Source organism: Molothrus aeneus, chromosome 10, assembly GCF_037042795.1.
Source record: "Molothrus aeneus isolate 106 chromosome 10, BPBGC_Maene_1.0, whole genome shotgun sequence".
Classification (NCBI taxonomy): domain Eukaryota; kingdom Metazoa; phylum Chordata; class Aves; order Passeriformes; family Icteridae; genus Molothrus; species Molothrus aeneus.
In genome coordinates this window covers 25,650,754-25,673,942 of record NC_089655.1, presented here as the reverse complement: position 1 = coordinate 25,673,942, position 23,189 = coordinate 25,650,754, and the positions used below count along the sequence as shown (strand labels likewise).

Genomic DNA, 23,189 nt, shown 5'->3' with positions numbered 1-23,189 from the left:
AAATTAGGATTTGACTAAGTTTCAGTGGTTATAAAACTGCTCTATCTTCAAAACCTGAAACAAAAAGCAAAGCTCTTTACCCGAAGTTTTATTTAATTAATGCACATCTATGTACCAACAATGACCAGCACCAATTTACAAGTGGTATTCCTTTTGTCTTGTTTCCCTGCTGCAAGGGAATTGCAGTTTGTTTGTGGTGTGATTTTAGTACGCATTTTCTTCTGTGCTGGCTAGACATGCTTGACAGACTTCTAAATAATAACTTAAGGTATGTTATCCATACATATATAATGTTCAGTATATTTACACAATTATAGAGTATGCTCTACAAAGCCGTAATGAAAGCTAAATAAAACATAACAGAACGCACCTTTGAGTTAGATATCCACTCCTGATCAGGCTTCTTTCCATTACTGGAGTCGATTTCCTCTTCTAGGGGACCATTCCACCAAGTTGTCTACTTGAAGCTCATTCCTACAGAGAGGGCATGTGGCTGTGCAAAAGCCCAAACAACATAAAAAGAAATGTATTAAATCTAGTTATTTATAGTGAATGATAAATACCACCTTTACAAAGCACCTTTTATGCATTTATTATATTGATGTAAAAACATCCTCAAGGATTCATTCTTGTAACACAATTTCTCATTTCTGATGTGACAGTCAAAATATTTTATTTGCAAGAACATTAACATGAGCTAAATGCTGCACATTTTATAAACACTCAGCCTTCCTTAAAAGTGAATTGGTCTTCTTTCTGAGCATATTTTTATTGAAATATGTATCTTAAGGTTTTAAAGCAAGGATATATTTGGGCTATGAGAGTAAGATTATTTAAAATATGAGAAAAATAAACCATCTTTCAAAGACAATATCTTTCTTAGTTACAAACAAAAGAATGACCTTTTACCCTTTTTCTTCAAAGCCTGCACAGAAATAATAGCAGTCTGATGAAATATGCTTTGTCAGGACCAGACATGGGGTATCTTCTCTTTTTCCCCAACAGACACATGAAATGAGACATAATTTAACACCAAAAGCCTTTTCCTCTGAAGTACATTCTAGATAAATCAAAATTTATACAATGGCACTTTCATAGGACTACTAAGAAAATTTAATAATAGACTGTGTGCACTATACAAATGGACAATTTTGTGAGGCAAAAATGACAGACATGAAAAACTTCTCCCTAACGAAGCAACCCTTTAAAATTAGGTAACACTATTTATATAGAAATCTGGCCACAGAACCAAGGCATCTTTAGAGAGGATTCAAAGCAGACCTCACAAAGCACATGAATACTGGGGGCTGCTAATCTGGAATGAATTGATAGCCAATTAGAGAGACTAGCAGTCATAGTCTGATACATCAATTTATTGCAGCAATAAAGATATCTTTTCAACAGGCAGACTCTCTAACACAAACAAATTTGAAATAACAGTTTTCCAAACATAGTGAATGAATGAGCCATTCCTGATTTGTCAGCAAACCCAAAATCCTCCAGTGACAAGCCAAAATAAATGAATTCTATTAAATCTGAAAAATATTTTCTGGAAAAAAACCCACAACCTCCTAACAGTGATCATAGACTTTTTATTTTTCTTTTTTAATAAAAAATTCACATCTTTATGCATCCCTTCTCCACTTTAGTACTGTAATTATAAACAAAACACAAAAGTCAGCTGAACATTGCCAACACAGATACTGAAGACTTATGGTAAAAGCATGTGAAAATGACAAAAAAGTCTTACAATGAACAGCCAGAAGAAAAAAAAAAAAAGTTTGAATGCACATCTGGCAAGCTTTTGTAAGAATGCAGTTGATACACAAAGACAGATTACTACAGAGATCTTACAGCTTTATTGTGGCTTCTGCATAGGATTTTTACTTACTTGCACAACTCTAAATTTAGTCTCAACAGAAGACTAAAATGAAGGTAGTATTAACTCTCAAGCTGTTACATACCAAGAAGTTTTTCCAATTTTGGTAAATGCTTTTAGGTTAACATTAGAAAGATAAAATTATTTCCAAGTTTGTAACACTGTGACATGCCAAACTTTTCACTCAGCAGTTTTGTGCTTGCAGCTTCACATCTCATTTGTATTAATAATGGAAACCATCATCTTGCCTGGAAGAATCCTGCTTGAACCCAAGTTGCTCTGGGGAGAGGGTATTTTGGTTTATTGGTCTGCTTGTTTTCAAGGTGATACCTAAAGTACTTTCCCATGTTATTTACTATGAGAGAATTGCATTGTAACTATTCAGGCACAGAAAACGCCCAGATCAAATGCAGTATTAGTACAAATACCTATCATGTGGAAACAGTGAATTCCTTTGGAATTTAGATGCATTTAGATGCATGTCAGAGTCAACTTTGGAATTTATAGATGCATGTTTAGATGTCAGTGTTTTGGCTAAAAGCTGCAAAAACTTCCTTGACAATCAGGAATCATTTTGAAGGTAAGAAAGCTTATTCACTCACTGTTTTAGAAACTTATGATAGTTCAAAAGAGCAGAACCCATACCCACCTCTGTTCAGACTTCACTACTGTGAAAGCAATCTATAGACCAACACAGGACTGGACAAAGGCGGTAGTTCTGGAGATTCCATGGTCCTTTCTTGGCAAAACATAGTAAGTAACTTGACTTTACAGTCAAGTAGTATATAATGATGATAATTCCATCACATCATAACCCAGTTTATTTCTCTCCACGTTAAAATCACCAGAAGGTTCAGTAGGGACACTGACTCCTATAAACATATCAAGAACCTTTGCACTGGAAAAAGGCCTCTGCAAGTGCTCTTTCCTTCACTAGTTTCCCTCAAATTTATCAGAAACTCTAGAGGGTGGGATAGCTGCATCAGAATTTTGTGTATCTGGCAATGGAACAATGTCAGTCCAGAATCCAGACAGAGCACCCTTTCCACCTCTGTCTTCTTAGGTTGACTGACTATGCACAAGCAGGGACTAACCTGTCCCTCCCTGCTTGTTCCTAATAAAGAGCACCAGCCCGGTTTGTGCTAACATTTGCAGCTCTATTCTGAGGGGGAGTCAGAACAACCCCCAAGAGTAAATGCAGCAGAACTAGATACAGATGGTGAGACTACCATGCCATTATATTTCCCTAGAAAGGGCAAATAAAAAGGAAAAGTATGTCTTAGAAGCACACAAGAAAAATAAATACTATGGTTTTCAAAAGAGCAATTCAAGTATACTCATTCACAAGCTTTTCCTGGAGAAAGCCCTGAGAAGTGACTAAAGATGGCCCTTTAGCAAGACAGCTATTTCATTGTCCAAGTTTATCAGCTTTGAAAAAGGAGTGTAGACATGATTTTAATTCAACAGCCAACTTCCAATACACAGCTTTGGTCTCTTTTAAGCACAATAATATATATGATCACATACAAGCAGTGAAGAGGCACCCAACCATGTGGAGGCATACAATGGCTGCACACTTTTACCCCCGGGAAAAAGTAAGGTAAGAACTACAGAACAAGCTTTTGAAAATACTGGTAGACCTTACCACTGTTCAGTTTGACAGCTACTCTCTCCATAGTTTGACTTCAGGCCAATAGTTTTTACAAGCCAGATAACTAGGTTTACACGCTTCACAATTTAAACGAAAAATAGCTTCTGGTGATAGCAGTTTATTGCTTTTGAATTGCTATTAGAATTACTTTTAACCATAGAACAACCAACCTCTTAATTTCTGAGGACTTCAAAAATACATGCTTTACAAAACACATGTGCACAGTGTGTTATCACAGGAAGAGTCAGTGATTCCAAGCAAACTGTGCATTCTTCATCTGAACCAGACCTCAGAACCAACTTAATTTTACTCACTAATGTCTCACACAATTCTTTAGGAGTTTTATCATTTGCAAATACAGAAACATACTTAAACCCAGAGATTTCCATGCAGGAAACATTCTGATCTCTCATACTTCAAAACAGTTCCATTGATCAAAATGCAATCAGAACACTTGAAACACAGTGAGGATATAGGCTACAATGCATAAAAACGCAAGCTGTCCCATACTACAGAAAATTCTGGCCTAACATTTCAAAATATATTAAGAGTAATCCTACTTGGAAAAGCGGTACTTAGAACTTAAAGTATGTGCAGTGATAAGTATGTATGCAACACAATGCCTAAGAGGAATAAGCAATTTTCCTGTGGCAGCTGTTCAAGAAGCAATTATACTATGGATGTGGCATTATTTATAGTTAAGATTGCTTTAAATTTTAAGTAAAGAAATTCAAGCCATACTTGGTTAATAATTAAGCTCTAAATAATTATTGAACAATTTTCAAATATTTTTTCTATCCTGTATTCTTTAGGAAAATAAACAACAACCTTCTAAAAAAGGTTCTGACCATATCTCATTGGTCTTCCGGATCCTGAAAATCAACAAGTGTGTCCTCCTTGTTGTCTTACAAAAACTGCAAATAACACATAATGTTCAAAGAGGCAAAGATGTTATATTTTGACCTATTTCTTTGGAATACCCTAGTACTCTTATATTTCAAGAGCAAGAAATCTTTTTATTTGGCACTTCATTTGATATCCTTACTAATATTTCATCTGAGCATATAAGCAAAAAGGCACCTGTCTCCTCCCTCTTCCTTGGCTGGTTTAAGGAGTTAATGACACAATCTCCAGAAGTGTCAAAGTGAATCTGCCTAGTCAAAAGCAGGGAATGGAAAGTGTGCTCACTACTCATAGAATGGCACTGTAATTACAGTACCACCTCAGTTTTGTATTTCTATCAAATAAATCTCCCTTGGGAAAGCAGATCTGTATGCTTTTACTATCAGGACAGACCACAGGAAGTAGTACTTGTCTATCACTACACCAGTACGGACCAAGCTGACACATGAAAACAACACAGCACTGTGATACCGCCCCACCTTTCCTGCAGGCCTCAGCAGCGAACCCCGGCACCCCGCGGCCCTTTCCCGCCTGCAGAGGACGGGCCGCGCGCGCCCCGCCCCGGGCCGCTCAAGCCCCGCCCCCGGATACAGCCCTGCCTCGTGGCAGTCTTCCCCCTCGGCGGCAGAAGAGCACCCTCGGCCAATCAGAGGCCTTCCCTCGCGCCCCGTCCGCGCGGGTACTGGCCAATGGGGAGCCAGCACCTGAGGCGAGGGGTTCGAGGCGGTTAACGGTCGGCAGTTGGTGCTGGTCGGTCGCGGCGGCGGACGTATTGTGGCGCAGTCGGAGTTCGTCACCTTAACGAGGCACCATGGTGGGAGACGGGATCCTTGCGGCTGTGGGGGGAGAAAGGGCGTTTGGGAGACGGGATCCTTCTGGCTGCGGGGGGAGAAAGGGCGTTTGGGACCGCTTCTGTTGCCGCACTTCAGGGGAGTTCATGACTGCACGTGCTGCGGCGGGACTCGCAAGCAGTCTCTGCTTGAAGTCCCCGTGGTAATTCTAAGGCAGAAGGGTTGGGGAGAAGGTGAGAAATTAGTATGAAACCTTATTAAGTTTAGGGGAGGCGAGGCATAGAAACCGACCGATAGCTAGCAAGACGAGATACGTGCAAAGGAACTCTGTTCGGAGCAGGTACCTCCCGCGCGAAAAGGCGAGGGACGAACTGAAAGCTCTGTCCAGGCGGCGGGGAGATAGCGGGACAGGGCATGGTGCCGCCGGCCGGATCTATATGCCGGTTTTGTGCCGCCCTGGCGCGTGAAGCCGTAGAGGGCACGGCGCGTGCTCGAGGGACGGCGGCGGTGAGGGCCGGGCCGGACGGCGCGCGCCGTGAGCCGCTCCCTGGACATAGCCAATCAGAGGAGGGGGTGTGGTCGTCGGATGTCAGGGGCGGGCCGGGCGGCGCGTGCCGTGGGCCAGTCGCTGGGGCTAGCCAATCAGGGGAGGGGGAGTGGCCGGCGGCGGTGACGGGTCCGGTGGGCGCCGCGAGTCTCGTAGCGGATCTGCGGGACTGGAGCGGAGACTGGAATTTAATGAAGCTACCAAAGAAACGGGAAAGAGCACCCAGACACCTTGCTTTTTCTTTTCCGCCTCTGCTTTTTTCCATCTCAGGTGTAAGGCAGTTGAAGTATTGGGAGATTAAACATACATGGCACAGTTGCTTAGAATCAAAGGAGCTAGCTTAAAGGGGGCAGATTATATTTGATTGGGACTCTTAAGACGATTTCACGTAGGAATATGTGTGAAAAAAAGATGTACTAATTGCTAGGACCTAGATACTGGTATGCTTATTATAAAGGAAAATGTACTGAATGGTCCTGTGCAGGAAAGATTCTTGCAAGAGGTACCCAGTATGTGGTGTGGTAACGAGTCAAGGAGATTGGGAGGATATTATATAAAGAGGTCTTCCAAAAACTAAAAGAAGAGTAAAAAGAGACTAGGCTGAATATTAAAGTTGGAATATATCTGCATTATATATATATATCCCATTGTAAGGGATAATGAATTTGTATTCACCCATGCTTTCATAGGGACTATGTTGTCTTTAGGATCTTCCAATATTCACAAAGGCAGTGCAGGTCAGCAACGGTGAGTAGTGCCTTGCCAGTAGCCAACAACTTGTTCTCTTAAATTGTGACTTAAGGGCAGCCAGGGAATATTGCAGCAGAGAAAGATCATGGAAGGTACAACCCACGGGCAAGTAGCTCCGTGTCTCATTATCATTCTCTTTTTACTTTGCAGCGTGAATGCATATCCATCCACGTTGGCCAGGCTGGTGTTCAGATTGGCAATGCATGTTGGGAATTGTATTGTCTTGAACATGGGATCCAGCCTGATGGTCAAGTGCCTAGTGATAATACTATGGGACGTGGAGATGATTCATTTAACACTTTCTTCAGTGAGACAGGAGCTGGTAAACATGTTCCGAGAGCAGTGTTTGTAGACCTAGAACCAACCGTAGTTGGTATGTACCCAACATTAAAGATCTTAAGTGAAAAAGTGAGGATCCTTTATGGATTCCCTACTGTCTTTTTTTTTTGTTTGTTTAGAACACTATAGATTTTAAAATGTGTGTCTGGATGCTGTTTTGACATATGTGGTTATTGTTATTGGAAAGAAATTAAATAATCGTCTACCAGTAACAATATCTGGAAAACAAGAGAACTTTTTTTTTATCTGGATCATCTTTCCAGACTGCTGCACTGCATACAGAGTTTTGCTTGAGTGCTATCCAGTATTGTGTCTGTACCTGTAATGTAGTTTTCTGAGTGATCTCTGTGTTCCTTGAGTACAAATACTGCTTTGTGTATGCCTGATGTTTACCCTGAAACAAAGGGGCAAAAGTTGAGCCAATTTCTTAGGCTAGTCAGACACGCTGTGTGTAGTCAGAAATGCTGTCTACACTCTTTTGACACGTGTGCTTTGTGTGTAGTCACTAGGCAGCACACACAGAACTGAACAGATCAAATTTATGATGTGGTATTTTGGGTTTTTTTGTAGATGAAGTACGTACAGGCACGTATAGGCAGTTATTCCATCCTGAGCAACTCATTACTGGGAAAGAAGATGCAGCCAATAATTATGCCAGAGGCCATTATACCATTGGAAAAGAGATTGTTGATTTAGTGCTAGACCGCATTCGCAAACTGGTGAGGATTCATGCTGCAAATTAGTATTTAAAGTACTTGATACAGTTCTAGAGAAAGCTATATTGATGGTTTGCTGTTTTTTTGTTAACAATTTTGTGCATAGTTAATTTTTCAAAACAAAATAAACCTTTTATTGCCTGGTGTGCGCCATCCCCCTTTTAAATAAAAACTCAATCAGTTAAACCAGAACCTTTCAAGAACACTGTTTTTTAAATAATAACAATGTAAAACCAGCAAACTTATGACAGAAATGCTTTTGAATGATTATTTTAATATTGATTTCTCCAAAACCATCAATAACTTTTTTTCTCCCATTTTTTTCCACCTTGTTATAGGCTGACCTCTGCACAGGGCTGCAAGGCTTCCTTATCTTTCATAGTTTTGGTGGAGGCACTGGTTCAGGGTTTGCATCACTGCTCATGGAAAGGCTATCTGTTGACTATGGCAAGAAATCTAAACTGGAGTTTGCAATTTATCCAGCACCACAAGTTTCCACTGCTGTAGTGGAACCCTACAACTCAATTCTAACTACCCACACAACATTAGAGCATTCAGACTGTGCCTTTATGGTAGATAATGAAGCCATTTATGATATATGTCGTCGTAACCTGGACATTGGCCGTCCTACTTACACTAATTTAAACCGATTAATTGGGCAGATTGTTTCATCCATCACAGCTTCACTACGTTTTGATGGAGCCCTCAATGTAGATCTGACAGAATTTCAAACTAACCTGGTTCCATACCCACGAATCCATTTCCCCTTGGTAACATATGCCCCTATCATCTCCGCTGAAAAAGCGTATCATGAGCAGTTATCTGTGGCTGAAATTACCCATGCTTGCTTTGAACCAGCCAACCAGATGGTCAAATGTGACCCTCGCCATGGCAAGTACATGGCCTGCTGCATGTTATACAGAGGCGATGTTGTGCCCAAAGATGTCAATGCAGCCATTGCCACTATCAAGACTAAACGTACCATTCAGTTTGTGGACTGGTGTCCAACTGGATTCAAGGTATGTAGCCTATTAAGTACATGATAACTAAGTGATTAAGAATTGTGTAGTCTTCAGAGATGTCAGTTGTGCTACAATGTTGTAATGTCCCTGTTAAATATTTTGAAAAGTACAAAATTAAGCTTTTTTATTTACTTGTAATCATGGTGATTTTTGTTAACAGAAATGAGTCTTTAAGCCTTGGCATTTCTAAAGAAAGTTCTCATTTGTTTTCTTGAAGGTGGGCATTAACTACCAGCCTCCAACTGTGGTGCCAGGTGCTGATCTTGCCAAGGTGCAGCGGGCTGTGTGTATGCTGAGTAACACAACTGCTATTGCAGAAGCATGGGCTCGGCTCGACCACAAATTTGATCTCATGTATACTAAGCGTGCCTTTGTGCATTGGTATGTTGGGGAGGGGATGGAGGAAGGAGAATTTTCTGAAGCCCGGGAAGACCTGGCTGCCCTTGAAAAGGATTATGAAGAAGTTGGCCTAGACTCAGTAGAAGCAGAGGCTGAAGAAGGAGACGAATATTGAGAAAACTAAAGCCTGGAAAAATCTGTTCACCAAAACAAAAAAAAATCGCAGAACCCTGTTTGTTTTCAAATGTGCTTCCAAATAAAGTTCCAAAGATTATACTGCTGCTTTTTTTTTCTTCTTCACTATTAATGTGCATATTCATGAAGGAAGGACAATTTGAGATTGCAGGTTTTGGTAGTGGATCTTACCTGCTTTAAAAGTACATAGTAATTTTTAGCTTCCTACATTAGCATAGTAAAAAAAAAAATCTCATATTCTTTACTAGTATGGTGACATGAATAGAGCTTTAGAGACATATGGAAGCAGCTCTATCATAGGACATTTGGCTGCAAAAAGTGCTGACCCAGCCGGTTACGGCATGGTGCTAACAACACCAAGGTTGTGGTTTCAGTCCTCGTGTAGACCATTTAGCTAAGAGTGATCCTTGTGGAAATATTCTGTGAAATAACTAGGCTTTTGTTTGGGCGGGGTTTGTTGGCTATTAAGAAAGAATTGGTGTATTTACAAAAAAAGCCTGCTTTTGACGCTGGGAGACGGGAAGAACCCAGGTTTCAGTAGTCTAATGCATTAGGTACGCTCCTGCTGGCAGTAGCAGCTCCAAGCCGTGCCCAAGTGAAAGCTGCTCTGCACACAAACCACCGACCAAACACCCGTCAGCAAGGTCTTCCATTCATGAGCCACCGTTCCCAGTCCTCCGTCTCACGCTCCTCATGGATCACTCTCAGTTTCTCTTTCCACTCGACAGCTCCACCAGTGTAAGGCGCTGCTCTGCCATGACGGAGGATTCCCGGGGGTGCTCACCCAGCAGCTGAGTCACGCCAAGGCCATACGGAACCTCGTACGAGAGTACCTGTGCCGAGGCAGCCACACCGCCGCCCGAGCCCGCCCCGCACAGCGCCGCGCGGAGGCGGGTGGGTGTGCCCACCGCGGAAGTGCTGGGCGCCGCCCCGGCAGGCTGCGGGTGCCCTCTCCGCTGCCGCGCCGGAACTTTTCGGGACTATGGTGCAGCTTTACAATCTTCACCCGTTCGGGTCGCAGCGAGTAGTGCCTTGCAAGCAAGAACCGGCGCACTTCTGCTGCGGCCAAGACGTGCTGTTCGTGGCCAGCACGGCGGCCAGCTGCAGGGTGGACGTGTTCACCGTGCGCGAACAGGGCCGCTGCGAGGCCCTGGGCTCCTTCGCCACACTGGGTCCGGTGCTGCGCATGGCGCACAGCTCGGCAGGTCAGTCCCGGCCATCGCTGGGTCCGTGAGTGCTCGGCCAGGGAGACCGGCACGCGTGAGGTCTGAGTGCGTGGAGCGGCCCTGGGGCTCCGCCGGGTGGGGATGGAGGGCCAGCAGGGCCAGGGGCCGGGGGCTGCGGGAGGCGGGCGGCGAACAAAGCCGCTCGGGCTCTGCCGCGGAAATAGTGCCTGGCCCTCCCACCCGCGTCTCCCTCAGGCTCTTTCTCAGGGTACTTCCGAGCCGGAGGTGGGGCGCACCTGCTGGAGCGGGCTGGCCTGCGGGCCGGGCAGGGAAGCGCAGGCCGGTCCCAGCGCTGGCAGCGCTCGGGCCTGCAGGGAGGGTGGGATCCGCACCTCCCTTCATCGTCTGCCTCCGCCTCGGTTGCGGTCTGTGCACCTGCCCCTGCTTGCTTTTTTCTTTTTTTTTTTTTTTCTTTTTTTATTTTGCCGGGGGGGAATAGTTGATTTTTTTTTTTTTTGGCGGGGGGTTATTTGTTTTGTTGTTGTTGTTGTTGTTGTTTGTTTCGGGTTTTTTTCTTGTATTTTGTTTTTAGAGCACGGAGTGGGGTGGTCGTTCCAGCCTATTCCACAACTTTTCATGAATCTATTGGTCCATTGCTTTCCATGGTCTGTAGAGAACAAAATATTTCCTCATTAGTGGATATCAGAAGGCGGGGAGGTGGGGGGAACCTTGTGTGCAATCACAACTTACACAGAGGATTCACACAGGAGTTACTCTGAACCTACATCTGTAAGTCTTTGCTTTTAGTAATGTGTGAAGTGTGTGCCCCCTAGCAAAGAAACCTGTGCTTTGTATTCAGTTAGAGGAAAACTGGTGAAAACTGTTTCTGGAATTTTTTGTAAGAGTTGAGACTTGAAGATGTTTTTTGTAGCATACTACAGCAGATAACGAGCTCAGAAACTGTAATCTATTTTTAAATGATTATCAGTATGACTGCTTTCTTTTAAGGAGACTATCTAGTGACAATTGAAGAAAAAAGCAAAGCAACTTTCCTAAGAGCATATATGAACTGGAGATGCATGTCTGCAGGGAGTTCTCGTGTGTGTGTCCGGATGGTTGGTCACAAGATGGAAGAGTCATACAGTGAAGCCTTAAAAGAACAAATGTCAGTTGTTGAAATGCCACTTTCAGATCCTCCACTGTGCATTTCATGTTGTCCTGTGAATGGAGATCTACTTGTGGGCTGCAAGAATAAACTTGTCATATTCTGTTTGAAATACCGTGTCATAAACCAGAATTTGACTGTGTTAGATTTTGAACGCTCCTTAATTTTGCACATTGATAACCTCATTCCTGCTGAAGTTGCATTTTGTGCCAGACATATAGCCATAACAACAGAGCTGGATGTTCTAATCCTGAAACTGGAACTGGTCCAGCAAAGTGCAGACAGGACAGAGCAGTATGCTCAGGGAGTCAGTGCACCAGAGAAGGCTGTGGATGGAGGTAGGTGCTGAAATAAATTTTTAAATTTTTTTAATCTCCAAGAATCTGCTAATTCATTCCCGTTGTTCTGAAAGTAGTCTCGAACAAGGTCTTTGCCCTTCAGAAAATATTTCCAGATTGTCCTATCACTGACTATCAGCTGAATATTCTAGAGCATGAAAAGTTGTAGCAACCTGTAGTTGGAGGTAACATTTCAGACAAATATGCCATTGTGCTCCACCTTTAGAAGATAGTACAGCCTCTGCAGACGCAGAATTAGGTCCCTGTTTTAGGATGCCACAATGGGCCAAGTTAAAGTAGTAATAGTTCAGTGTGCTGTGTTCAGAAAAATTATTCTATCAGTGTCACTGCCTAAGTAACTGGCATACACAATGAAGAATGTTTCTGTTGTGATATCTGTATACTTTTTTAACTGTTAGGATCAGAACCTCCCATAATCAAGCAAATTCTCCTTTTTCAGTCCCTTATCTTATTCAGGAGCTTGTCTTAGAATTATAGAAATCCCAGAAACAGATGTACTCAGGAGGTTTCATTCCTGTACATTGCAGGATATTGATCCATATGTAATCAACTATCAATTCCCACTTTTCCAAACATATATGTATCAGATCAACACCAACAAACCTTAGGAAGGTCCTTTCTTTATAATTGAAGAAACTTAAAAGGAGGGTCATTTAGAAATGGAAACTGTACCTAGAAAACATTTATAGGTAAATAAGACTTTTCAGATAGGGACAATATAAATGCAATGTTCTTCACTGAGTGAAGATGGGTCTTTTCTCAGATAATGGTGTCCTCCCCCTGTTGTTTTTTTTAATTACTAAAAACCACATAGAAAAGTTCTAGTTACTTTCTGAGTGTTACTAGGATTTGCTTTCCAGGACTTAAGTGAGCAAAAGATAACACAGCTTCCTGTGATAGCTGCATTTGCCTTCTCAAAATCTCTTCAGCCAAAAGTGAGCATTTTTTGATGACCAGTCATTTGTGGCACCAGTTGCCGTTGACTCGCCTTCTAGTGAGCAGTTTACCTGTTAGGGTTTTTTTCCCCAGAAATCTTGACTCTTAAGTATTCAGACTGTTAAGGCTTAAATAGGAATTGTTCCCATCTTCTAGTATGGCTGTTTTCAGAATCTTGTGGTTTGAGGAAGCCAATGCTAGCAGGGTAGCTGTAATTGGTGTATTTAATCAATATTGTCATACTATTTTCTTACTGCTGTGGTTGGAGTGGTTTGAACAATTAAGATAGCATTTTCATTGCTCAGGTGTGAAAGATGAAAGTCCTTCAACACATCCTTTACAGCTTGAATTAGATGAGTTCATCATATGTCAGAAGCCAGTGGAACTGCTTGGGGAAGAAAGTAAGCTATGTGAGATACCTGTCACACTGGAATCTACAGAGTTACCTACAGAAGACACAAAGCACTTCCAAGTGCAGTATCTGCTTTTCAGGTATTAAAGATATATTTTCCCTTTTATGGGTTAATTTACTACAAAAAAAAACAAACTGCATTGTGTGTTTTGTCTTTTTGAAAGGAAACCCCTGATGTTTTGACTTCTGGGGTTTTTGTAAGGTTTGGTGTTTCTTTTGAACTGAGGAAATCATGGGATACCAAGGAGAGTCCATTTTTTAGTATCTTGGAATATTTCACTCAGAAGGGATCTGCAGCAATCATCTAGTGCAATTGCCTGACCACTTCAGGGGGGAGCCACTCTTAAAGTATATTGTTAAGGGCACAGTCCAAACGCCTCTTAAACGGTGACAGGTCTAAGGCATCAACCATCTCTCTAGGAAGCCTGTCCAGTGTTTCACCATTCTTGGTAAGAAAATGGTTCCTCACGTCAAGTGTAACCTTCCCCTGGCACACCTTTGAGCCTTTCCCAGGATCCCATGGAGAACAGTTTTCCACCTGTGTCTCCAGGTCCCCTCCTCAGGAAGCTGATTTAGTCTTCCTTTTTCACCAAAATTTCTGTCAAAAGCTAAGGAAGAATTGATGCCAGGGTCCAACAGTGAATTCCAAAGTAAAGCAGGGAAAAGGATGACACATAGTAGGAAAAAAATAGTGTTGGACATGGCATGGTGTTCCATATAGCTCAGTGAACTAAAAAGAAAGATGAAAAAAAAGATTAAATTGAGGTCAAAAATCAGTTGTGGGATTTCTTCAGTGATGTCAAACTTTGACATGCATCTTGCAGACAACCAAAGAGAGAGGATTTAGGTTGCAGGAACTCTATTAATAGAGTTCCATCTAACTACCATGTGCTTCTTTGCATTGCTATTAATGGCATTGGTAGTAGGAGTGTGCATTGTTGTTGAGTGTTAAAACATGAGCTTTCTTTCTTTTATCCAGTGCTGTTTACTTGTCCAAAGTATATAATCATAATTTTTCACTGCAGTCTCATGATCTTTTGGACTGTTTTCCTAGACGTTTTGCACCTGGCCAGTCACCTTTTGGGTTTTGTGAAGAGACGAAGTTGCACTCTGTTCAACTGCTTCCTGTATACCAGACAGGTAAATGGATATGCATTAATACACCATGGACTGTGTCACAGGAGGCTTGGAAAAGGAAAGAGCTTCATTGTGTATCCTCTTTCATACACTGTCTATGATTTGTTTTTAAATTGAGATCTTTTCTCCCTTTTCAATGATTTAAATTGAGCTTCTGTTAACAAAAAAATATTTTAATTCCCCCAAGTTCTACATAAAACTTGAACTAAAATACCAATTCAACGCACTGTGTGACTAAATCAGCTCTTATCGGTTCTTTACCAATAAATTTTGTGTTGCAAACCAGTTACTCTTTACATTGCATTAATAAAATTCTCCTTTGTATTTACTACAAGATACTAGACTGCACTCAGCCAGCTGAGGAAATCAGAGTAGTAAACATTAATAATCACTAAGATACTGGTTACCTTTCTGAAGGGCCTTAATTAAAATTGGAAGGGATGAATGCAGATTTTAGGGGTTCACTAGCTCAAGCCCCAAAAGATCCATGGAAGAACTTAATGCTGTATGTTAGCAGTCAGATTTTGTAGAATCATAGAATGTCCTGAGTTGGAAGGGACTCACAAGGATCATCGAATCCAACTCCTGGGCCTGTGCAGGAGAACCCTAAGAATCCCACCAAGTGCCTGAGAACATTTTCCAAATGCTCCTTGAGCTCTGGCAGGCTTGGACCGTGACCACTGCCCTGGGGAGCCTGTTTCCGTGCCTGACAACCCTCTGGGAGAAGAGCCTTTTCCTAATAGCCAACCTAAACCCCCCCGACATAGCTTCATTCCCTCAGGAACTGCATGTGGAATGCTCTTAGATCTCTCCTCCGTCTCCTCCAGGCTGAACAAACCAAGTGTCAGCCACTCCTCCTATGGCCTCCCCTCCAGACTCTTCACCGTCCTTTTAGCCCTCCCTTAGTCTCTTGTCTAATAGGTTTATATCCTTCTTGTATTATAGTGCCCCAAACTGCCCCCAGGACTGAAGCTAATGCTGCCCCAGTGCAGAGCAGAGCAGGACAATCCCATCCCTGCCCCCCCAGCAATGCTGTGCCTGATGCATCCCAGGATACGGTTGGCCCTTGACTTTTACTAACTCCTCACTCATTTTGAGATGGTTTACTGTCTGCTAAGTAGCAATGCCTCATTTAACTTGCAGCTGACTGAAAAGAATAAGCTGCTTGCCATTTAACTCCAGCTGTCTTATGCTCTTGTGTGATTTACAGGCTTTGTTAAGAGGGTCTCTAGAATATGATCACAGCTGTTACCTGCTAAAGTGGCATCCTATAAATTCTGCGATTTCCAGCCTTTTGTTCCCTTAAGTAATACCTACTTTTTTGTAAGCTGCAGCTCTGGATGAGCATTCATGCCAACTCAAAAGTAATTGTCTAAGATCAAGCTTTCAGTCCATGGATGCTTAGTTCTGGTGAATTTAGGACTCTCTAATGCTGTTACATCTGTAAATTTCTTCTCTAGGTGCTACATTCATATTTTTGTGAAAATGCTTCCAAATGAGGTTACATGCCATACAATTTTTTGACATATGCACTGAGCTTCATATGAAACTTCTTTTTACTAGCTACTAAGAAAACTAGTCTGCAACTTGGGCAGGTTTGATTCTGTCCTTTAGGCATCAGGCTTGGAATGGAATTGCTGGGTTTTTATTTATGAAGCACATAAAATGCCTTTCTTATTGTTATCTTTAGGAATTCCTGCAACAGCCTATGAGGAAACTGAGAACAAGAGAAAACTTCTGAGTCTCTTCTGCTTTTTCTCTTTACCTCATGTTGGATATCTCTACTCTCTTGGGAAATTAGTAGAACTAATTTCTACCTACCAATATTCAGAAAAGTCAGAGCAGGCAGTCCTCACTCCACAGTTCCTACACGTCATTACAAGGTACTATGCTTATGGTTTTACTGATAGTATTACTATGTTTCTCTGTGCTGCTGTCCTTTCAAAATTTTTTTCCCCTCTGATGTGTCCTTCGTAGCCTCCTGGAAATCTCTGGGCAGGCTCATGTGCTAGTTCAACATACCCTCCTGCTTGGGCTTTTAAGCCCATTTCTTCAAAGGAAAAAGAGCTGATTAACTGTAATCTTGGCTACATGACTTTTGCAAATCTTAATTTCTTTTCTTCATTGTTGTGTTTTCCTCTTTTCCTCTAGTCAGAACCTGCAGTGCTTCACAGTGCGATGCAGTGCAGCAGCAGCTCGTAGTGAGGATCCATATATTGACACGACTGTGAAGGTACACCTCTCATTACCTCACTAATAGAATGGGAGTAGTGGTATGGCACTTAGTTGACCTAAGGTTTAAAATCCTGTTCGTTTCTGGTGGCTGAACCAATAAAATAACATCCAAAATGAATGGCATGTTGTATTTTGGTGGTCTACAGATGTCTCAAAATCTGTTGTTGCCATGTAAAATTTTAGACCATTATAGAATGTTTTCAAAAACATGAAAAGCAATAAAATCACGTATTTTTAAAACTAAATTCCATGCTTTTCTGTATAAAATTGAGCAAAGGGTGCAGAGTTTTCTTTTATTGTATGATGTTTCTCTCTCTTAGGTGTCCTTGAAAAAACAGTTTTTCTAAGAGGCATGTAGGCAATCAAACAAGTCTGCTACCAGATACTTAGGGCATGTTTTTTAGAGGGAGGGCTTTTGATCCTTGGAGGTCTTAACTTTTCCCCTTCCTTAAATTGCTTATCAGTAAAAATCTATTGAATGTAAAGATTGTGATATACATGAATAAAAGTAGTAGGAAAGATAGACGGAGGTATATTCTAAGGTAGCATTTAAGGATTTCTTCTGAGCATGTAGATAGCAGATATAAAGAAACCATAGGACATTAAAAGTTTTATAAACTTTTCAAGAGCCAAACATGTATTCTCTGCTCTGGATAGGTAATACCAGCATGTGACACAATCTCTCCTGTCCATTCTCTAGTCTCAGCTTTCTACATTTTTACTGTGCGTTATATTGACATCCATCATAGTTCCTCCAGTCAGTCAACAGGCTGCCTCCTGTGTCTGTAGGAGTTTTGGAGAGGTGTGAAGGCTGCAGTCCTACACAGATTTCCATGCTGCAGCTTGCCATCCACAGTGTGTCCACCCACTCTGGCATGGATCCATCCATGGGCTACAGTCCCTTCAGGGACATCCCTGTGCTGGTGTGAGTCCTTCATGGGCCAATTCCCTCATGGGTATCTCTGCCCCAGTGTGGAGTTTGAAGTGTTATGGCGGTTATTTTTATTATTTGCCATTACTATTTTTCCTGCTGTTTTTTTTAAACCAGGTTTAGAGCTGCCTCATTCTGGGTCTCACGAGCCCAGGGCAGTCTGGAGCCTCCAGACCACCACTGTAGGCCTCCACCTCTTACAAGAAATTGAGGTTTCTTCAAAAAGCAGGTTACTCATGTAACACTGTGTTGTTTTGTTTCACTGTATATGTTAATTTGTAAGTGTACTATTTTATCTTTTTAAAGCTGTAAATTTAGAATATTTCTGTGCAAATGAGGCTGCATTTTTCAATTTTAAGTCCAGTATAGATGATAGCATATGTTTTACGTGAAAAGTGCATATAGAACAAATTGGGAAAATAATACTGGCTATGTAAGGTAACAATAAGCGAACAAATATAATACTTCTATCTGTACTTGCTTTTTATAAGCAACTCAAATCAAGACTTTTATAATCAGCGGCCAAAATCAAACTAATCAGGATAAAGTTTTCTGTGTTAGGCATCTATTTCAGGTTCAATTATTTTGAGAAGCATAGCTGAAACTGTGCAGTTGCTTTGAAGAGTGAAATATTTTTTTTTTTCCACTCATTAAATAATTCTTGTCAGGCCTTTATGAGTATTTTTATTCTTGCTTATATGATGCACTCAAAGTTAGGAAAGCCAGTGGATGCTTTTAATGTCAGATCATTGTACAAAGGTTACTTTTTTTTTTTCTGATTTATTTAAAAACTCAATGTGCATACCAAGTGGAATTACAAAACAGTCACTTTCCTTTATAGGCTTGTCCACCTGTCACACTGGATGTCTGTACATTAAGAATGCAGCTTTTTATAGGACCAAGAGCTATCTGTCATTTCAAAAACCATATAATTCTTTTGACTAAGGCAGACACAGAAGATATTACCGAAAGAAGAAAGCCTACAAGAAGGATGCTGTAAGGATTTGTGTCTTTTAGGGAGCTGGTACTTACAGCTCTGTGTACAGTGTTGAACTTGTGGATATTGCAATTTAAGAGAGGTTCTTCTGTTGAAAAACTCTTGAGAAATAGTTACCTTCTAAGTGACTGAGAAGAGCAATCAAGCTTTTATTTTTTTCAATTCTGTTGTATTTACTGACATAGAAGAAATGAGCATAAAGTCACAAATGCCTGAAATCAACAAAATGTTAAAATAGCATTAGTAAGAATTTATCATGAGAATTTACAAAGTATTTATCTTGAGAAAAAATGTAGAGTACCAAAAATATGTAGTGCCATAGCTACAGGTCACAAAATATGTCGCAGCACAAAATTAAATGTCTTATCTTGGCCTAAGGGTTCTTGCCAAGAAAGTTGTGAACATCACTGTAGTTATCAATGACAAAAGTTGGTCAGACTTTGCCCCAAGTTACAGTTGTAGCATGTGTGTAGCCAGAGGTATATCTGACTTTTTACAAATTTTCAAGGAAACTGCTATTCCCTTTCCATTTTTGAAGGCTTTTCATAAAACAGCTAAGGAGCTATTCTAAGCAGTTATTCAGAAACCACATTTATTAAAGTTGGTTTAAGTTAATTAACAAGAGTGGGACAGCTTTAGTTGATTGAGGAGTTAGTTGACCCATATTTCATAAAGTCTAGAGCAGACATTATTCAGAAGAAGATAAGGAGAAGCCTGTCAGGAAAAACGACTATTCCAAATACTGTAGTTTTCTTGTATAAAGCACATTTTCTGCCAGTTGCATTGTTTCAAATATTCAAATATTCTATCAAATTGACATTTGAAGAAGATACACTTTTTGCCTTCTGTAAAAAATGTAATGGACAAATACTAAGCTACGTAGCACAGTCATTTGAAAATAGGATGTAAAAATCTTCTCGTCTGTACAGTTAAAATTAAATTTAAAAACAGAACAAAAAGAGTCTGTTTTCTTACAGTTTTTTTAACCTTAGGGCTTTATAGACCAAGCCAAAGTTTTAGAATAAAAGTATTCTGATACCTCTTTATGCCATGTGTTGGCAAACACTTTGATAGAGCTGCAGGGGCAACCATGCACTACTAAGTCCTTACAGGAGATTAAACAGCTAATTTAAATTACTTAACTGTTCAAGGTGTGGTTGGATAAGGCTCTGGGTAGTCTGACCAGTTCAGTGGGTGGCATCCCATGCATGTGATGGGAGGGTTAGAACTAGATGATCTTTAAGGTCCAAGCCAAGCCATTTGATGATTCTATGCTTCCTGATATTCCCTGGTGTTAAGCACAGGAGAAGAGGTAGTGGACAGTTCTGATGATGACTCATATGTGTGAACATGCCTATCCCTGTTCTGTTATTAGCCAGTATGACTTAAATTCACAGCTTAACTCTCCAGCACTTACTGGTCTGCAGACATACCTATTTATGCATTTGAATTACAAAATGAGTGGGGGTTTTTTGGTTGCATGGCGTTTATTTCAACACTGACAACTCAACTTTTTTCTCTGGTTCCAGAAAGGCTGACTGCATTAAATCCAGAACAAATTCTGAGTCAGAGCCGGGTTGGAATTTATATATTATAAACACTGTTTCAACAATTCAGCTTTACAGAGAAATGGTATTGCTCAACTCCTGCTTTTGTTATTTGCTAACTGAAAATAAGTACTGCTAGTTAATCTCTGATGCATGTCATTGCTGAATATGGTGTAATATATTTCTTGTGAATAGCCCATAGTCCTATTTCAGACAGATGCTGTCCTCATTAAAATTGTTCCTGTATATTCTTACTTTTGTCAGCAGCCTAAGTATATGCTGTGTCTGTTCTAGGTAGAATATAGTAGAACTTACGAAAATGTTAAAACTGAGAGCTGCATCCATCTTTTAAGTGAGGCTCACTTACTGGTCAGAGCAGCTATAATGGACCCTCATTTCCTTAAATCAGATGAGAAGGAAGATCTTCTAAGAGCATTCAGAGAAAGTTGTGCCTTCTTAGGAGACTGCTACAGCAGGTATGTTTTAGATGTCAAAGTGGCATAGGCATGTGTTTCCAGTGGTGTAACCTTAAAATGAAAATCCACAATTCTTTGCTATTTTACATTAATATTGCATATGTCATACAGACCTTTCTGTTTTACAAAACCAGCTTAATCTAGTCTTCTCTTCTGGTTGTCTTTATTGTCATTAAACAGAATTATTCAGAATTATATTGAATTCAACAGAATTATGTTGAATATGAACAATATGTGCAGATAACTGATGTGCCTGTGACTTTGTTTGATGTACTTTTAGTTCTTACAAAGAGTGATGGCAAAAGCATTGCCCTTAGTTGTTTTGTTATTTTTTTCCTTCCTCTCTATTTCCTTCAGGTTTGACACAAAGGATTACCACCTTGCTTTGCCATACTACAGAATGTCAGGTTTATCCATGACTGAAGTTTTAAAGAGACTAGTTTCAGAAGGTGATGAAATACAGACATACGAGAGAGGATTTATATTTTACTTAACTCATTCTCTTAATGAAGACTCAAATGAAGAATTAAGTAAGGTAGAAATAAGTTGGTTTATTTGTAATCTGCTAATGTAATTCTGATTTTAAGAATTGTGTATCAAATATTAATCACCTTCCCTTTGAAAATGATGAGCTGCTTTTCTAGTTTTACAGTTATTCTTTTTCACATTATTTTTATTTTCCCACTGTTGTTGAATAGCAAGCAGTACCTGTGATGCTTTGGACTGCATTCAAGCAATGCCTTACACGTTTGGCTATCATGATGCATGTTGCTATGATCTGGTTCCCACTTGCACAGAGACACTTCTGTTTTAGGAAAGCCCTGCCTCAAATTTCTGTCATCTTCCATTTCTCTAACAAAACAACCTGTTTCTTTGATCATTGCTAAATTGTACCAATTGCTAAAAACAATTCATTTTGGTGGTAGATATTCTCCTAGCATGCCAGAATATGAGTTGAATCACTACCAGTTAGAAATCCTTTACTTTTACCAGTAGGGAGGAGAGAGGCAGGAAAGGTGCTGTGATTTGATAGCTAAGCTGAACTTGTCTGTTTTTAAAAAAAAGAAACAAACCTGTCACAAAAAACAAAACAACAGAACTGCAGTACTTTCAAATGCCATAGAAAAATGAACATCTGAAAAGGTCTGAACTGTCAAATGGCTTTTATTTCAATAGGAATCAGGAAATAAAGTTCTCCAGATACTCTATCTTGCGGACCCTGTGCAGCTTCCTGATATCCTTTGCAGTCCCAGCATGAGAAACATATGTCCTTTGACAGCTGTGAAGTATCTTCAGAAAATAGAAAAGATGATGCCATCAGTGGTCCTGACACTTACTAAGGCTTTCTTTGCTCTGAAAATGGGAGACCTGGCAATGTATGAACATGAAATGCACTCCTATAAGGAGGTAAAGTATGCCAAGAGCATGAGCTGTTCATGCTTTACAAAGTCCAGGGCAATAGTTTGACTTGTAGTTGCATTTTACAGTAAAAGAAGCTTCCAGTCACTCCTCTTTCTCCTGATAGGCTGTGTAGACTCCACTGAATGTCTGCAGTAACAGTAGAATGGAGGGCTGACATACACTGGGAGTGTACAGTTTGCCCTACAGGTAGGGTAGTCTTGTCTTGGCGAAAACGTACAAAATAAGCAAGTTTTGAAGCTCTTTATTATGATCAATTAAATGTTGTTTTACTGGGATGTAACCAACTCTGCCAGTGCTCTTCAGCTGCATGGGAGGATTGTATAGAAGCATTTCTACACCTCTCCACCTGAAATTAATATGTGATATGCCCATCAAAACACCTGTATACAAACAGCCATTTTAAAATTTTTCTTGAACAGAGTATATGTTCATTGTGCTTACAAACTGAAGTTTCTGTATACAGTTTCACATCTTATGTGGAATCAAAGCACTTAACTCTTATTAAGACCAGATCAGAACCTACTTCAGAGCTATGAAAGTAAGAATTCCTCATCACTGGGGGCAGAAATGTTAGTGGAGCTGTCTCTGCCACAGATACTCACATTGTGTGAGACCAGTCTGTAAATTACTTCTTGTTGAGTTTGATCAAGACTGTGGAATATTAAAAGGTAGTAGAGGCTTTTTCTTATAGTGGAATATTGGGAGTCTAAACACTTTTGAAATAAATGGATAGCTGTTTCAAACTTAGATATCATGCTTTGGTGGAAAAAGTCCTGCAGAGTTTTTAAAGTTAGCTGGTTTTGAGTTGCAGGGTCAGAACTGTGGGGAGCTGTTTCAAAAATTATATTCAGCACCACCTGCTTTTGCAGCACGATCAAGTGAAATTGCCATGTTGTGAGCACACACACTGCATGGATGTTATTTTGAGAATAAGGTGGCTTAGGCTTGAGTCTTTTTGGTTGGATTTTCTTTCTTTCTAATCTGATCTGTTAAATATGTTGTATTGCTCTTCACCTTTAAAAAAGCATTTTATTTCAAAGTAGGAAAAAACACTTTCAGAAAGCTAATCTTAATATTTCTTCTAGGTCTGCCTTATATGTCTTGTTTAATTTAATTTACTTAGGCATTATTTTGCCACTGCCTTTAAAATGGGAATAATATGTTATATTCACCTTCATAAGCACTCACATAACTCAAAATAGCTTCTTGTTACACAAAGTGAAGCACATTTTGATCATTGTTTCAGCGGTATTTTCAAAATAAAAATCACACTT

The 23,189-nt window shown here is 40.5% G+C and overlaps 2 protein-coding genes across 5 annotated transcripts in view; both read left to right on the top strand.

The window, feature by feature from the left end:
- The first annotated feature begins 6,714 nt into the window (after nt 1-6,714).
- On the top strand, nt 6,715-9,213 carry LOC136560582 (tubulin alpha-3 chain-like). Its single transcript, XM_066556503.1, has 4 exons — nt 6,715-6,894; nt 7,431-7,579; nt 7,915-8,595; nt 8,816-9,213. The coding sequence occupies exons 1-4, from the start codon at nt 6,792-6,794 to the stop codon at nt 9,110-9,112; spliced, it is 1,230 nt and encodes a 409-aa protein (XP_066412600.1). The 5' UTR covers nt 6,715-6,791; the 3' UTR covers nt 9,113-9,213.
- Nucleotides 9,214-10,114: 901 nt separating this feature from the next.
- Nucleotides 10,115-23,189, top strand: part of HPS3 (HPS3 biogenesis of lysosomal organelles complex 2 subunit 1) — a 33,348-nt gene continuing 20,273 nt past the window's right edge. For 3 of the 4 annotated variants that reach the window (XM_066556668.1, XM_066556667.1, XM_066556666.1), the window contains exons 1-11: nt 10,115-10,337; nt 11,307-11,801; nt 13,064-13,250; nt 14,225-14,310; nt 15,998-16,190; nt 16,459-16,540; nt 18,315-18,469; nt 20,000-20,102; nt 20,312-20,493; nt 20,851-21,028; nt 21,670-21,900. In XM_066556668.1, coding sequence (XP_066412765.1) covers nt 10,115-10,337; nt 11,307-11,801; nt 13,064-13,250; nt 14,225-14,310; nt 15,998-16,190; nt 16,459-16,540; nt 18,315-18,469; nt 20,000-20,102; nt 20,312-20,493; nt 20,851-21,028; nt 21,670-21,900 — 2,115 coding nt within the window. The remainder of the gene's footprint in view (nt 10,338-11,306; nt 11,802-13,063; nt 13,251-14,224; nt 14,311-15,997; nt 16,191-16,458; nt 16,541-18,314; nt 18,470-19,999; nt 20,103-20,311; nt 20,494-20,850; nt 21,029-21,669; nt 21,901-23,189) is intronic. The other variant, XM_066556669.1, reaches the window with a different exon arrangement.